This window comes from Lutra lutra, chromosome 11, assembly GCF_902655055.1.
Source record: "Lutra lutra chromosome 11, mLutLut1.2, whole genome shotgun sequence".
In the NCBI taxonomy this organism is placed as follows: Eukaryota; Metazoa; Chordata; class Mammalia; order Carnivora; family Mustelidae; genus Lutra; species Lutra lutra.
In genome coordinates this window covers 53,381,741-53,399,822 of record NC_062288.1, presented here as the reverse complement: position 1 = coordinate 53,399,822, position 18,082 = coordinate 53,381,741, and the positions used below count along the sequence as shown (strand labels likewise).

General features: G+C 35.7%; 1 protein-coding gene across 3 annotated transcripts in view; it reads right to left on the bottom strand.

The window, feature by feature from the left end:
- Positions 1-8,593: 8,593 nt before the first annotated feature.
- The window catches only part of ITGB8 (integrin subunit beta 8), an 80,992-nt gene continuing 71,503 nt past the window's right edge, over positions 8,594-18,082 (bottom strand). For all 3 annotated transcript variants that reach the window (XM_047695403.1, XM_047695404.1, XM_047695405.1), the window contains 4 exons: positions 17,208-17,314; positions 14,057-14,220; positions 12,270-13,963; positions 8,594-12,180 (listed from right to left, as the gene is read on the bottom strand). In XM_047695403.1, the coding sequence (XP_047551359.1) occupies positions 13,841-13,963; positions 14,057-14,220; positions 17,208-17,314 (394 nt within the window). In that variant the 3' untranslated portion in view covers positions 8,594-12,180; positions 12,270-13,840. The remainder of the gene's footprint in view (positions 12,181-12,269; positions 13,964-14,056; positions 14,221-17,207; positions 17,315-18,082) is intronic.

Here is an 18,082-nt window from a genome sequence, read left to right as displayed (position 1 = left end):
TTGGGACTTCCAGATATCAGTCCTGTTGATTTTCTAAGCCAAATATTCTGGGAGCTGTCTCTCTGGTGCAGATCTCAGGGGTAAGGGTCTCTAATCCTTGCTCATCTGAGAGAAATGCCTCTAGTAAGATCCCTTCTTATTGTGTGTCTCTGTACCAGGTGTAGGCTTTTTTTTTTTTTTCTGGACAGTGTGTTTGCCTTTCCTACCCCTCTCATTGTCCTTTTGTTCTTTATTATGTAGAGCAGTTGATCTAGTTTTCAGATCTTTTTCAGAGGGAACTGATCTATTTATAGCTATAGATTTGGTGTGTCTGTGGGAGGAGGTGAGTTCAGGATCTTTTATGTTGCCATCTTGGAACCCCTCCTCTAAATCCTTTTTAAAAGTGTTTTTAGAAATATTTTCAATACATGTTTTTTGTTGTTTTCAGATTCTCTGGTGAACAGAAAGGAAGTTGTAAATTAGATCCAAAATCATTCTTGAGAAGAGTCTGACACTGTTTTGCTATTTGAAAGGAAAGAAAATGGCACTTATTTATTCTGTTTCAAATTATACTGTAACTTGTAGAATAAGAATAGACATTTAGTGAGAATTAAGGTAGACATACGTAGTAGCACTAGCCATTCATCCCCTTTTCCTAGGAAGAGGTAGGACCCAGAATATAGCCTTCCATGTTGTCAGCACCAGTCTATGATGAAGTCTCTTCTCTCTGGCATGAGCAAGTCATCAGACTTCTTGTCTCCCAGATGTAGGAATACATTTCAAAGCTTACAGTGCGTCCCTGGAAACCCCACTGGCTGGTAGTTAGGAGGACTATCTTTCACCCTATCCCTGGAGAGAGATGAAATAGACTCACAGCAAGTATCTTTCAAAAAAATTTTAAACAATCTTTTTTTTTTTTCCTCTACCTCCTCTATCCTCTTTTTATTTCCTCTGCTCCAGAGATCCATAGTCCCAGAACCAGTTCTCAGTACCATTTTTTATTCTTTGGGTCTGTCTGTTACATACACATATGTATATTTCTTTCCCTTCTGCTATTCGTTGGAAATATAAGGGTTATTTTCCCTTTTCCAGCCCACACAAAAACAAGTACTACCAAAACAAGTGCAAAATTTAGTGGACTAAAGACAAATGTGGTTAGTTGTCTGTAGATCTTTTCTTTCTTTCTCTCTCTCTTTTCAAGACAAGATAAAAATGGATCTGGGCCAAGGAAAAAAGGGGTGAATTAGACCTGAGAGAAGAAAAATAAACAAAAGTGATTACTAAAAATAAGAGGGACCATAATGATTTTCTACTCCACTAACCAGGGAGCAGAATGGAAAGGATACTCTGCCCAGCTGTCCTTGATGTGGCTGTCCCCCTTGTGTTCCCTAAAGACAATAGACCAGGACACTCATGTCACTAAGGGAAGAGGAAGGAGAGAAGTTGTATACTTTGGTGGGGATGAGAGTATGAAGAGAAGATTTAGTTCTCTGACAAAGATGGAATTCTATAGGCCATATTAGAATTTCCCTATTAATTAAGATAGTGGTTGAGATCCTTTGATGTTTCATGCATGCACACAAATATAAAGATATATAGCTTTTGGAATGAACAGAGAGGGTTTCAGTGATAGAAAAATGGTAACTGGCTATAGATAATAAAAATATTTAATCTAGTCCTCTAAATACACTGGAGATGTTAGGCTTGCTATAAAAAGTAATTGAAGTCGGTTGGGGAGTCAAGATGGCGGAGAAGTAGCAGGCTGAGACTACTTCAGGTAGCGGGAGATCAGCTAAATAGCTTATCTAAAGATTGCAAACACCTACAAATCCAACGGGAGATTGAAGAGAAGAACAGCAATTCTAGAAACAGAAAATCAACCACTATCTGAAAGGTAGGACTGGCGGAGAAGTGAATCCAAAGCGACTGGAAGATAGACCGCGGGGGGAGGAGCCGGCTCCTGGCAAGCGGCGAAGCAACGGAGCACAAAATCAGGACTTTTAAAAGTCTGTTCCGCTGAGGGACATCGCTCCAGAAGCTTAACTGGGGTGAAGCCCAGGCGGGGTCAGCACGGCCTCAGGTCCCACAGGGTCACAGAAGGATCGGGGGTGTCTGAGTGTCGCAGAGCTTACCGGTATTAGAACAGGGAAGCCGGCTACAGAGACAGAGCCGAGGAGTAAGCTCTAAACTCGGGGTTACCTTGAACCGGTCGCAGGCTCGGTCAGCTCGGAGCGCGGCCAGAGGCCAGGGTGACAGGAGTAATTGGGCGCTGTTCTCTGAGGGCGCACTGCGGAGTGGGGCCCCGGGCTCTCGGCTCCTCCGGGCCGGAGACCAGGAGGCCGCCATCTTCATTCCCGTCTTCCAGAACTCTACGGAAAGATGATATGATACTCTATGTGGAAAACCCAAAAGACTCCACTCCAAAACTGCTAGAACTTGTACAGGAATTCAGTAAAGTGTCAGGATATAAAATCAATGCACAGAAATCAGTTGCATTTCTCTACACCAACAACAAGACAGAAGAAAGAGAAATTAAGGAGTCCATCCCATTTACAATTGCACCCAAAACTATAAGATACCTAGGAATAAACCTAACCAAAGAGACTAAGAATCTATACACAGAAAACTATAAAGTACTCATGAAAGAAATTGAGGAAGCCACAAAGAAATGGAAAAATGTTCCATGCTCATGGATTGGAAGAATAAATATTGTGAAAATGTCTATGCTACCTAAAGCAATCTACACATTCAATGCAATTCCTATCAAAGTACCATCCATTTTTTTCAAAGAAATGGAACAAATAATCCTAAAATTTATATGGAACCAGAAAAGACCTCGAATAGCCAAAGGAATATTGAAAAAGAAAGCCAAAGTTGGTGGCATCACAATTCCAGACTTCAAGCTCTATTACAAAGCTGTCATCATCAAGACAGCATGGTACTGGCATAAAAACAGACACATAGATCAATGGAACAGAATAGAGAGCCCAGAAATAGACCCTCAACTCTATGGTCAACTCATCTTTGACAAAGCAGGAAAGAATGTCCAATGGAAAAAAGACAGCCTCTTCAATAAATGGTGTTGGGAAAATTGGACAGCCACATGCAGAAAAATGAAGTTGGATCATTTCCTTACACCACACACGAAAATAGACTCAAAATGGATGAAGGATCTCAATGTGAGAAAGGAATCCATCAAAATCCTTGAGGAGAACACAGGCAGCAACCTCTTCGACCTCAGCCGCAGCAACATCTTCCTAGGAACATCGCCAAAGGCAAGGGAAGCAAGGGCAAAAATGAACTATTGGGATTTCATCAAGATCAAAAGCTTTTGCACAGCAAAGGAAAGAGTTAACAAAACCAAAAGACAACTGACAGAATGGGAGAAGATATTTGCAAATGACATATCAGATAAAGGGCTAGTGTCCAAAATCTATAAAGAACTTAGCAAACTCAACACCCAAAGAACAAATAATCCAATCAAGAAATGGGCAGAGGACATGAACAGACATTTCTGCAAAGAAGACATCCAGATGGCCAACAGACACATGAAAAAGTGCTCCATATCACTCGGCATCAGGGAAATACAAATCAAAACCACAATGAGATATCACCTCACATCAGTCAGAATGGCTAAAATTAACAAGTCAGGAAATGACAGATGCTGGCGAGGATGCGGAGAAAGGGGAACCCTCCTACACTGTTGGTGGGAATGCAAGCTGGTGCAACCACTCTGGAAAACAGCATGGAGGTTCCTCAAAATGTTGAAAATAGAACTACCCTATGACCCAGCAATTGCACTGCTGGGTATTTACCCTAAAGATACAAACGTAGTGATCCAAAGGGGCACGTGCACCCGAATGTTTATAGCAGCAATGTCTACAATAGCCAAACTATGGAAAGAACCTAGATGTCCATCAACAGACGAATGGATAAAGAAGATGTGGTATATATACACAATGGAATACTATGCAGCCATCAAAAGAAATTAAATCTTGCCATTTGCGACGACGTGGATGGAACTAGAGGGTATCATGCTTAGTGAAATAAGTCAATCGGAGAAAGACAACTATCATATGATCTCCCTGATATGAGGGAGAGGAGATGCAACATGGGGGGTTAAGGGGGAAGGAGAAGAATAAATGTAACAAGATGGGATTGGGAGGGAGACAAACCATAAGTGACTCTTAATCTCACAAAACAAACTGAGGGTTGATGGGGGGAGGGGGGTTGGGAGAGGGGGGGTGGGGTTATGGATATTGGGGAGGGTATGTGCTATGGTGAGTGCTGTGAAGTGTGTAAACCTGGTGATTCGCAGGCCTGTACCCCTGGGGATAAAAATATATGTTTATAAAAAATAAAATTAAAAAAAAAAAGTAATTGAAGTCAACCTTATTTTTTTTTTAAATAACAGGCCAGACATTCATTTTATTACTTTGATTTTAACTATAAAAAATGACAAGCAAATTTTGAGCAGTCTTTTCTCTGGGACATGTCTCAGGGGCTCAGAGAAATCAGAACATCATTGACTCACTCAGCACTTATTTATTGAGTACCTGTACTAAGTATTGAGTATCAAGTACTGAACAGTAAGCATAACCCATAGCTATGGTCTATTGATTCTAGTTTTCACTGTTTATGGAGATGGTTCTCAAACTTTGGTATGCATAAGAGTTATTTAAGAAAGTGTATTAAACACAGATCAGTGAGCCCCATTCCCAGAGTTTCTGATTCAGAAGATTTGGGGTAGAAACCAAAATCTGCATTTCTAGTAAGTTTTCCTGTGACATTGATGCTGCAGATCTGGGGACTGCCTCTTGAAAACCATGGACTTCCAGCTTATAATTTAATAGTGGAAAATGTAAAATAAGTTGTTGTTAATGTCAAATTAAGGTTTTCTTAAGTGGATGATTATCTCTCATGACTTTAATGATGGTTAGAATGTATTTTGTAGTCATAACAATGGAAAAACAGCACAGAGCTTGATAGCATGCAGTGAAGAAAGTGTTTTTCTCTTATCACTATAGTCTGAAGGTTTTGTTTTGTTTTCAAACTTAAAGCAATTCACTGGAAGAAGTCTAAACGGTACCAGCCCCTAAGTGCTAAATAATGCACCAATCTGAATAAGAGCTAAAGGATTGCCAATTCAAAAACCAATATAATCATTTATCTTTCTTGGGTAGCCTACCATTGCTTCTAATTATGATCAAATTATCCATATATAAATAACTGCTTAAAAGGAGATACTGCCTATCTTGCAGTTAGGCTTCTTTTGATAATTTTGAAAGCATGATCGTTGACATGGTTTAAAAATTCACAGCTTTAGTTTTGGCAGGCCAAATATTTTGATGAAGTTAGAATTTAGTTTAAAAGTCACAGATTGGCAAGAATGATGTGGTTAGTGAGACCAGATTGGAACTTTTATTCTATTTGGATAGAAGTCTATAGTGACTTTTAGAGTTGGCATTGGAATTCTCTTCCACTAACTTCTTTCCTTATCACCTATTATCTAGCCAGTACCCAAATTCTCTCAAATCTTCCTTGCAGTAGTAGCTCATATTCACTCCCTTTGTACTTTGGTCTAGATCTTTACTTTTTCAGAAAAATTCTTCAAGCTCATTTCATTGACTCCTTTTTGTCACAATTTGAAATGCTTTCTTATGGTACCTTAGACCAGTCCAAACCTCCCCAACATAAACATTTCTCTCTACATTGGCTCCTTCTTCTTTGCCATTATAAATATGCAAATCCTTCCCATTTTAAAACAACTTACTTACCCAGTCTCCTCTTATTGAATACCGAAGTTTAACCAATATTTTATGTTTGGTATCATATCTTGCTCATTCTTTACTCAGTAAATATAAGAGATAGTGGCACATTCATGGATGGGATAATATATACCTATTAAAGATTGTTTAAACCTTGACATGGAAAAACTTTGAAGTTCTTTTGAATAAAAAATATTTTTATACTAGACTATTCATAGCGTATTTCTATCTTAGATACAAACATGTATATATCTCTAGAAAATAATGGCTATGGTCAATGCTTGGTGGTCAGACTGGAATAGTATTTATTTGAATTGTACAGCGTAAGTATTTTTGGATGTTTTATAATAAATATGCATTATTTGCACAATAAAAATGGGAAAGTACATAGAAAAATAAAATGAAAATATACCTAGATGTGAAAGTGATTAGTATTAGAAAGTTGGATTTTGAATTTTTTTCTGCTTTTGTATACTTCCAATTTTTTTACATTAGTACTAAATAGTATTTGAATTGGGTATAAAAAGTATCTTATAGCATTAAATACTTAGTAATATTTATTTATTTATTTATTTAAATTTTATTTATTTATTTGACAGAGAGAGAGAGAAATCACAAGTAGGCAGAGAGGCAGGCAAGGGGTGGGGGAGCAGGCTCCCTGCTGAGCAGAGGGCCCAATGTGGGGCACGATCTCAGGACCCTGAGATCATGGCCTGAGCTGAAGGCAGAAGCTTAACCCACTGAGCCACCCAGGTGCCCCAATACTTACTAATATTTAAAAAGAAATTTTTAATTCAGTAAAGTTGACACATGTTATATTCGTTTCAGTGTACAACATAGTGATTCAACCTTAATAGTATTAAAAAGTATTGACAGCATTAGAGGGTATGAAATTAATGTTTAATTAAGAAATTATATTTGGTTTTTGTGGGTATATGTAATTACATATAATTCCATATAATACGGATAACTACATATAATTCTAATAATATCATTTTTCTATGTAGAAACTTTAGGGCTTGCTTTTTCCTAGTAGCCAAAATCAAACTTCTAACCCTGGAAGTCAAATTCATAACTTAGGACCTGTAGGTTATTGCCTTTCATTATCCAGTGCTGTATCTTAACAAGATTTCAGTGTTCTTACATGGAACTCTCACTTTTATCTGCTTTACCATTCCCCTAACTCTCCCTGACATCACATTTCTATATATCCACCCTCACCTTTCCTTCAGTGTCCAACCCAAACCCTCTTCTCTGTGGACCAACTTTGCTATAGCTCCAACATGAATCCATTAGCAATTTTTTTTTTCATTTTTAAGGTTTATTCACTCTTTCCTCTGTAGTACTTTTGCACATACATTAACTCTCCAAGTTAATTTATTGCACATTTTTGGGGGGTGCATGGGGACATATTTCAACTAATAAAATTAGTTAAACTAGCAAAATCTATCCTCACAGAACATATAATCAGTCATTTATGGAGACAAAAACAGATCTGGGCATGAATTCTGCCTTGGCAACTTGCTGGCTCTGTGTATTTATACAAGGTCCTTAACAACTCCTTGCCTCAATTTCTTATTTGAAAAATCAAAGGAAATGCTAGTTAGAATTGCTGAAGATTCAGTGAGACAATTATATAAAGAATACTTTGTTAGAGTGTAGATTATCTGCTATAACATCAACTGCTGTAACATCAAATGCAGTCGTTTAGCTAAAAGAATTATTTCCCTACCAGGTATCAATCTTGAGGTAAGCAGCTGATGGCTGAAGGGGAAGCTCTGACAATTTCAGCATAGGACTTCCTTGGCCAAGATATCTGCTCCAATTGTTCCAGATGACAAAGAGAGAGAAAGGGGAAGTGAGATCCAGGTTGCATATACTCCCTCCTCTCCCATTTCACCAGCAAAATTTAGTCCTCTGATTGTTTGGCTGCAAAAGAGTCTGTGTAGTTAAGTCTTAGCTATGTGCTCTACTGAAACTTGGATCCTGTTATTGAAGGTGGAAAGGAAGAATGGGGCCAAACAGCACTCATAACAGAATCATGATTATGAGCCTCAAAGACTGTAGTCTGAACCCATCTGGGGTGAATTCTCAAAAATAAAGTCCTTGTGAGACTTTCTGATAGATTCCATCTGATCTTCCCAGTGCAACTGTTCTAGATGTGCTACACATACCTTTTCCTTCAAACTATTGAAATTCCTTAATGACAGGCAATCTGTCCACATGTCTTATTTGACTTTTAACTTGTCCCCTCATCTGCTTTACTCTTGCCCCTCAGTTAAACAGAGGAAAATCACAACATAAGGGTATTTTATAAATTTCAGTTGTTAAAATATGACTCTCAAGAATGGGCAATTGAAGTTCATGAACATCTTACATTTGTATCAAGGTGATGGTAGAAGTTTCTGGCTGGTAAAAAAAAGCCTGACTTACCTTTTAGCTAATTTTTTAGTTCTCTGTAATTTGGATGTTCTTTCTGCTTTCACTTTTGGGCAGCTATCAAAAGGGAAGAGAGAAATTTGGATGGCCCCACATCTTTATCATTGGCTCTGTAACTTTCTAGAAGTAGCTTTTTGGAATTATATAATTTACCAGTGACAATGTACAGATGATATTAAATTTCCTTGTATGAAAATATGATATTTTCTGGCAGCTCTGAGGGTCATGTAACACACAATGGTAAACAAAGAAGTATTCTGTGCATTCTTAGATCTTTACATATTTATTTTAAAACATAAAATTTCATATTGATTAATACCTACTTTTAAACAGAATGATGCATTAATTAAATGCCTTGTCATAACTATTATAAGCTCTGTTAGAAAAATAAACATCTCACAACAAACTACAGTGTCAGCTCTTTAATAAATACATAAAACAGAAATTAGTAGTCAATCAGAATAGCATGAACAGGTTCATAGTATATTTTCTGAAATTATCTTATTCCCCAATTTTCTGCATCATTTAAGGAGATTTAACTACTTATAATTCAAAGCCAGAAATAGTAAGAAACTTTTTTAATGAGAATTTGTTTCTTTCATAAGAGCTATTTTAAATTCAAATATTTTAATTTAAAAATACTCTATATTAATTTTTTTACAAAGACAGGACTTGTTAAATGAAACAAATAAGGTTATGTTACTGTTAACTTAAAAACATTACTAAATTATTTTTGAAGATGTTTAAAAAACTTTAATGAAGTAACTGGTAAATGTAAAATAGTTTTAGAGTTATGTTAAATATACACAAAATTATTTTCTATATTATGTGCAAATTTATATTTTCTTATAATTTAGAATTAAAATATTTCATGTTCAACATTCTTAAAGTTTCTGTACCATAAATTTTGTCATTGTGGGGAATTCTTATCAAAATCACATTTATCTGTGATACAGTGTAAAGTTAGTAAGTGTTCTTTACACAAATCACACAATTTATATCCTTAATAACTGCATTTGGTTTTTTTTGTTTGTTTGTTTTCTTTTTTAATATTCTTAGATTAAATAATTTTTACTGAAATAGGTCACAGAGGTTGGAAATCTGATTAATAGACTTAGCTTACAAAGATAGATTTTATGCAGGAAAGTATGCCAGGTAGATAAAAGAGTAGTGTTGTTACTCTCAGATATTTCATTAACAGCTGCCCAGATAGCTGACCAATTGTTTCATATAATTCAAATAACTTAAGTATGCAGTTTTATGACAGTCGTTATATAGGCTTGAAGGTAAATTTATCAAAGCCAAAGAAAAAAGTCAAACAAAAAGGCAGAAATGAGAAAGAAGTATAAAAAAATGAGAGGACTTGAAGGGAAAGTTTTTTTCCTACAGTACTGATTGGTTGTATCATATTTTTCTTCTGTCATTGACGTAAGATATACAAGATGCTACATAATCTAATTATGATGGTTTCTTATATTTTTCCAGTTAATTTTGTTTAAAGTGAGATGATCATATGAAAGTATTCTTTAGAAAGGAATAGAAAGATTAAAAATTTGTTAGCAAAGCTGGGAGAAACCCACCCATTCTTATCAATTAGTTTTGCTGAAATCAAAGCCACTAGCATAAAGTAGACATAGGAAGATGAAAGAGCTTTTATAACCTAAAGATCTACAGGGTCTGAGCTCGTAATCAGACAGGCTTCATGATGAGTTGTATGTGATTCAGTGCACTGAAAATTGGCCTCACATATTATCATAAATGGGTTCTCAAATATATTTATAAGAAAAAGGAGTGTCCTTATCCCCATGAACATTTAAAAGTGAATTAGTTAATACTTATTCAAGTACAACTTCAAGCACTGCATCTAAGATGCCAATTGCAAGATGTATCACAATTTTAGAAATGTGGAATTGAAAACTAGATATCTTAGAATCAATGAAATATGAATACATATAATCAGTTACCCATAATAAATTAGCCATACAGTAATTATAAAAGAAAAATGAAACGATCTGAAAGAATACTAGTTTTATACTTCTCTGAAAATATATCTGTTTGCACTGAATGAAATGGAGTTCTTAAGGTCAATATAAATAAGGAGAGTTGTGAATTAAATATTAAGTATATAAAACAGAATACAAAATACACATGATTGAACTCCCAAATAGCTATATTTCACTCAATACTTTTATTAAAGATACAGATTGCAAACCCTTTAGACCTGAAAGAAGCTCAAATGGTTGTGAAAATTTTAAATTCTTAGTTTTTAATGTGTATGTCTTGAAATCATTGAGAGATTTTTGGAAATGAAGAACTCCCTTATACCATTACGTTGAGTCATTTTTTATAATAAGCCTTATTGAGCTTAGAGTTTTAGGGCAATCTCAAGAATAGTGAGTAGGAAAACCAGAAGCAAGGAAAGGAAGGAAAAGTCATTGAGTCTAATTTACTATACCTTGTAACCAGAAGGAATATAATTCTATGGAGAAAAATTTTTGTACTTCATCATACTCATATTTCAGTGTCTCATGGATACTTGTCATACATAAGAATATTTTTAATGGGATTAAGTAATGTTTCTTAAGAATTTGGAATTTATTCTTTTGTGAAGTGTTCTATTTGATGCATCTACCAATTTTAAGTTTTGAAAAATTTGCCTCCAAATAAATCTACTCTGTTAACCTTAGATTTTTTTATCCTTATAACCACAGCTACACTGAACATTCAGTACATAATCAGATTTTTAAGTGAATTTTTGAGTCTTGCAGAGCATGTCTATGGCTTCATACATATTAATAAGTGTCTAAAAAAGATATCAAATGTTTATAAATCCATGTACACTATGGTGTAAAGATCTCCCCAGAGAAATAAAATGCATACAGTTATATTGTAGTGTATATATATCACATTTCTAAATCATTACGTACTTTAGAGCACAAAAATGCTATCGTACCAAAAGTGTTGTTCAAGTTCTTTGCTAACTATTTAAAATTTCATTATATGTTTAATATCACAAATCTCAAAAGGCTTGTATGATCATATTAGTTGAAAATAGTCTCTATTTACATAAGTTATTTAATCTAAGAATAAGAATACCCTGTTTTCCCTTACCTATTAATTAATTCTAACTAGTCAAATATTAATTCTCTTCTCATAAGCCATTTTACAGGAAAATATCCATTGTTCAAGTAAAATATAAGCTCTAAAATCTTTAAGAATTAGGTCTTTAAGTAAAAAAAGAAAGCATAAGACATCACAAGCATAACTACAATCATCATCAAGCATTGAACTGCCTATCTGGAAGTTTGTCTTTTCCTATGATAACAGCCTTGGTCTATTATATTAGTGCAAACTAGTGAGAGTATAAAAATATAAACCCTTGATTTTTAAGAGTTTCATTTTATTATGCTCCTTTGGATAATTCATTCCACATGGAGATTAGTTTTCGAACATTATGATGTTCATTTTTTTTTTAACTGTCAGCATTTTAATGAATGAATGTTTTCCACTTTTTCCTTTTGGAGAGCTATCAGGTATCCAATTTTTCTTTAAAAATGGATACTGTGTGTGATAGGCAGCCTGCAGAATATGATCTTTACGTTATCCCTGGTGATCAAAGGTATCTTACACAAGTGAGTCACAGTACTGAATCATGTCATTGTCCCCAGTCTCATTGGGGAAGGAAATACAGTTCAATTTAGCATCATAATGGCTTGGCTATAGGGAACAGTTAATGGAGCTGCTGTGCTTGTTTGCTCCAGAACAACTTATTATATGTTTTAAAATCCTCTTTGGGGTAAAATATGGGGTGGGAATTAGTCTTCATTAAAATGCAAATATCTGGCCTTTCTTCAAGTGCTGGAAGAGAAATTTGGGAAGTTAATCATAAAACATTTGAAACAAATTCCTTTGTTTTCATAAGCAAAGCTCTGTACTACACACAGGACTATTGGACTTATAGCCAATAAAATCAGACTCAGTGAGTCCGTAGGGACTTAATTGTGAAGAAGTTTCCATGGGGGAAGGTAAAAACTTTATTGGACTTATAGCCAATAAAATCAGACTCAGTGAGTCCGTAGGGACTTAATTGTGAAGAAGTTTCCATGGGGGAAGGTAAAAGCTCATGGCCTCTGTGTCAGGCTCTCTGGCTGAGCTCTGCACAGCTCACAAGCTGTGGTGTGAATGGATATCCCTGTAGTTAGGCCATGCAGCATTCTCTTAGAAGCTGATTAGCAGGAAAGACTGGAAGCCAATCATGGAATTCAGTTTGAGTTATGCTTTTCTGCTTTGCTTTGGAATTTTCTCTTGTCCATTTACTGAAGACTTCAGTTAATTACATTGAAAAATACTTCCAGTGAAATATTTTAAAGATTCAAGAGGTAGCATGATACTGTGAATGAACACAAGCCTGGCAATAAGAAGATAAAAGTTCTCTTCAAAGGCTACCACTTAATCACTTGGGTGTTTTTTGAGATATCATTTAAACTTTCTGAGCTTCAGTTCCCTAAGTAAAAGGATGAATTAGCTTATTTCTAAGATATTGTCTCTCCTCCTCCAATTGTATACTTTTAAAATTCTTGTGAGTACGGTTTAGGTGGTTAAGGAAAAGAACTCCTTAGGCTGCACGGAAGGGTGAAAATAATATAGCTTAATATAGCTTTTAATTAGAAAAATGCTAATGTCTACTTGAAGTAAACATCTGAGAGAACTCACTAAGGAATATGACACTTTGCTTGAGGCAGAGTTTCTAAACGCCTTGTGATCTTCAACCTGATGATTAGACAAATGAAATGGTGAAACATCCAGTTTATCAGGTGAGAAGGTATATAAGACTCCACGTCTACACACAATGAAGCTGTCTGGTTTTGATGTTACTTTACAGTGTCCCTTATTAAACATTCAGCTTTAAAAATCAGTATTCTAATAAAGTGACATTGTATTATTAGGTTTTTATGGCAGTAGTAACTTAGCACTTATATAATCCAGTCATCTGTGACATATATAAACTTATCCTGTAAGAAAGAAAAAATATAAAGGCAAAGAGAGAATGTTGAAATTAGTATCTTGTAAGAAGCAGAAAACATAAACACATGCATAACACTACTCTGTTTCAAAAGCAATATCCCTCAAAATTAAGATTTTATCTATTAACCTCTTGAATAAGTGAGACGCTAATCATTTATTCATTTAGATGTTCTTGTCTCTTCACTGCCAAGTGTTGAAGTGTGTGGCAACAGTAGTATAACTGCCTTTTGTTTTTTTCATCCGCATGTTTGGTGCAGGGATTACTGTACCCTTGTAGTGACATAGCATTGTCTCTCTCTGGGAAGCATAGGAATGGCAGGTACCTGTAAAGTGTAATCAGTGCTCTTCAGATGATCTACATTCTATGCTGATCTAAATAAGTTATATTTTACAGTAAAGTGCTACAATGACACTAGTCTCAAACAGTAGTAAGACACATTTTTCTCTGAAAAATTCAGCAGCGATGTGAGTCACATGATAATGAGGATGCTTGTCAGTCTTCATTCAAGTGGACAACCAGCAACCAGCATGATCTAGAACAGTTTGTCTCCTCCTGTGACTTCTAAAATTATATGTTTTTAGGAGCAATTATTAAAAATCCAGTTCCCCATAAAGGACTTTTTATCTTTTTAGAAGTTGCACCTGAAAGTTTCATGAGCATTTAATTTGCTGATATCCATTTTTATTTCTTCAGGTCTCTCACGTCGGTAGGTTACTGCTCTTGTGCAAACACTTTGCAGAATCAACTTGTCCTTGATGGAGAAAAAAAATTATTAATTAACCATCTAAATATTGGAAGTAGACAATGACATACAGATAATAGTTGTTTTTTAGAATTCACTGACCTTTTTTGAGGCTGACACCCTGTAATCTGCCGAAGACTTAATTTTATTACTATTCCATTGTAGTATCACCTGTCTAATGATAAGGACTTTAAGCAACCCAATCAGGAATGTAACTATGAAGATGATGAAAAATATTCTTAAATAGCTTGGGCTAGAAAAACATTCTGTAATAAAGCAAACAAATAAGTGGATTAAAAACTGGAATGAGTAAATCAAAGGATTCTAACAAGCAAACAATGTTCTCCATCTCAATCCAGAGGACCAGAGATATTTGCAAATCTACATTTTCGAAACAGAAGAATGTCATTACTATTGATTTAAAAAGTAGACTATAATTTTTATTGCACATTTATTATTAAAATGTTTCCAAGAGAAAACCTTGTTTTGGAGAATAGCCACAATTAAAGTTTTCAAAAACATTATTTCTTTGCAGCTTGATTCTTTAATTGAATTAACTGGGATGCACCCAAATTCCTTAACCAAATACAATTTTATCGATGTCAGAGAGGGGCAGTTTTTGCGGTGTGCATTGTTGATCATTAAGTGGAAAACAGGATTTAAAAATTATTTAATGGCTCTGTGTATCAGCATATGTTTCTCTTGTTATGCCTGCTTTTCATTCATTGCACATCAGTAATGGAAAATAAAGTAAACAACTGCAGAAGCTAAAATCAGTACTATTCTAATAGATGAATAAGTATTTCCTTTGAAAGTGTGGTATAAATCTCTGTTAATATAACATGTAGCCTCTAGGGAATAGGAGTGTCCAGCTCAGGACAATATGCAAATCTCTTTCCTCAGTTTTTAATAATTTAGTTTTTACTTGTCAACGAAATCTGTCATATTTTTCTTCTAAAAATTCCACTGTGTATTTTTTTTTTCAAGAACAAATAATTACTAGCTGTGAAAGGAAAATGCTGCATTAAGAGGAGGAGCATACTAAGTCTCTGTTTTAGCACCAGACCTTTGGCAAACCTTAGTTGGAAAGTCTGCAGGCTCTGTGGATGCCAGAAGTATTACCCTAATCTAAGAGGAACATTGCACAATATGCCAGTATTCCACAGAATTCACTAGCTGCCCCAGATACACAAAATTTCCTCCTGACTTAAAGAGGCATGTGTTTTCTTCCTACTCTCCAGACTTTGGGGACTTCACCTAAATGCCTGAAGTTCTCTCTGAGAGGGCCTTTTGGGAGGGGACCTGCCAAGATTGAGAAAAGCAGTCACCCATACGTGGGTAATTTGTGTCTGAATTCGCAGGGATGACCAAGCATGCTTTTGAATAAGCCAAGAACTCAGAAATGAGGCAAGGGCTCCTTCCAAGTGGGAACATTTAGAGCTGTTTTCTTTGGTCAGTGATAAGCTTCCTTGAAAGAAAGGCTAAAGGGAGTCCAGAGGACTACTGATTGGAATAGAAATACCAAAAGTAAGCACATATTTCCTGTTGTTACTGGTCTCTCACACAGGGAGACTCCAACATGCTTTATTCAAAGGTGGTGTCCTTTGAGTCTAACACAGTGACCTTCAGGTTTATGACAAGCATGCCTTTCATCCTGACAGACTGTCATTTCCCTTGGCTGATTTAGAACTAGTCAATCAGCTAAAGCAGATCCTTAAAGGGGACACGTGTCTTGATCCCACTTATTGGCTTCTTGCCCAGGAGGAGCTTAGCCAGAAGACTAGAACAACACCCTTTAAATGTGATTGAGTGGATAGATAATAGAGGTGGCTAACAATAAGTCTTCTTTCCCTCTCCATCCACCATAGTTGTGAAGGGGAGGGGAGCCCCCTAGCTACCAATAAATTTTACAAATATTTCTAATGGGTTAGGATAGAAGACATTTTCTGGCTCCAATCTGTATGCATTTTAGAATGTCATTTGGATAGACAAACATTTAGCCTTGGCCATGCCTCTCATTTAGTTTAGGTCAAGCAAGGGCTTTTCCTAAGGAGCTTTAAGGGAATACTTTTTGTAACCACACTTAGGTCAGAGTAGGTTTGTTTACTTAACATAATAAATGACATGTTGACAGTAAGGGCTCTATTTATTAGAAAAGGCACTTGGCTTTCTGCAGTGATTGCTGCAGCCCCAGCTGGTAGCACATGGGCTCCTTTCAAAGCCAAATTCATTATGGGCTAAGATCACTGTGCATACAAGGGAAGAAGGAAACAAAACTGGAGAAAGTTCATTCTTCTGTGCAGTCTAAGAGCTGGAATTGTCTTTATAGGTTGGAGAGGAGACTAAAAATAAGAGTAGCAGTAGAAATGTCTTCAAAGAAGACTTAATTTCTAATTCATGTGTACTTTAACACCTTATACCTGAGCCAAGTAGAGTACTGGCTTTTGGCTTCTAATGAATTTTTATCTGAAAGTTGTCTTTGAACACAGCTTTCACATGTTTCTCCCATTTGCATGTCATCTTTTAATTCACACATTTCTTTCATATTCACTGGCTCATTTAATCTCCTACAATTCCTTGAGTTTGGTATTATTATCTTTATTACATATGAGGAAACTGAGGCTCAGAGAAATTTTGTAAGAGGGCTGGTATTTCTTGTCTATTAGTGTAAAGGGACATGTGTTAAACCAAATTCTTCAGACTAAAAGTTTCATGCCTTTTCCATTATGCTGCATTTATAATCATTCACCCCTAAATTATATTTACATCAGAATGGAAAATACCAGAAAGGAATGGCCCTTCTTAAGTTATATATTTTGCAAAAGCAGATCATTGCTACTTAGGATTTTTGGCTCCACCTGAAACATAAAAGTGAATTTTGGTTTTACATGAGGAACATTGTAACTGGAAGCAAGTTTGGGTTACGAACGAGAAGTAAGGCTCCACAGTTTATCTGTAAGGACTCTACAGGAAATTTCCACTCTCGGCTCACTGAGGCCTTGTAGTAAATCTGTTTGGTGTACTTCCACAGAGGGGCACAGCATGAGAATTTAGTTGGATAATTGGATGGGAGATGTAACAATTCAGCCAATCCATGGCAAATATACTCAGCTTCTTTTTATAGAGTACCATTTCTGGATGACTGAAAACACTGAAGCAGTTAGTCCTTTCTTTAGGATGATTTATTATGGGCCCTTTCGGGGAATGTGATTCTCTGCAGATACTCTTCAGTGCTTTTTAAGCTTTGGTTTACCTGATGTTTGATCCATATAATGCTGTTCCATGAGAGCACATGAGGTTTTACAACGATCAAGTATAGCTTGAGATAGGTTGTAAGGGTGAAGGCATTGCACACAATTCCTGTAAGGATGAAAAGAAATGAAACATTTAATCTTTTTTTTTTTTTTTGATTTAATTTTTTATTTTTTTCAGCATAACAGTATTCATTATTTTTGCACCACACCCAGTGCTCCATGCAATCCGTGCCCTCTACAATACCCACCACCTGGTGCCCCCAACCTCCCACCCCCCACCCCTTCAAAATTCTCAGATCGTTTTTCAGAGTCCATAGTCTCTCATGGTTCACCTCCCCTTCCAATTTCCCTCAACTCCCTTCTCCTCTCCATCTCCCCTTGTCCTCCATGCTATTTGTTATGCTCCACAAATAAGTGAAACCATATGATAATTGACTCTCTCTGCTTGACTTATTTCACTCAGCATGAAACATTTAATCTTTGAAAAGGTTGTAGCTCACAGTATTTTCTGCAAGAAATAAGATATCAAAATAGAATAGTGCTGCTTTAGACAGCAGCCATGTAAAACTGGGAAAGAAAGCCATGACATTTATTTGTAATACTGGCTGAATTTAATACTATGGCAAAATTATATTCTAGCCACTAGAAATATTTTAATAATGTATAAAATCAAAATAATGAATTTTCTGTATTGAGAAGAAAGTAGGAAATGCATAAGATGCTTTCATCACAAATAAAACCAACAAAAATATTTTAGAGGATATATATTATACTATTAGAAAAGTTTAGCAATGAATACACAGTTCAAGTTTCAGTTGGGTTCATTAGAAATAACTTCAACATTATGTTTAAGTACTGCATCCCGAAGAGAGTT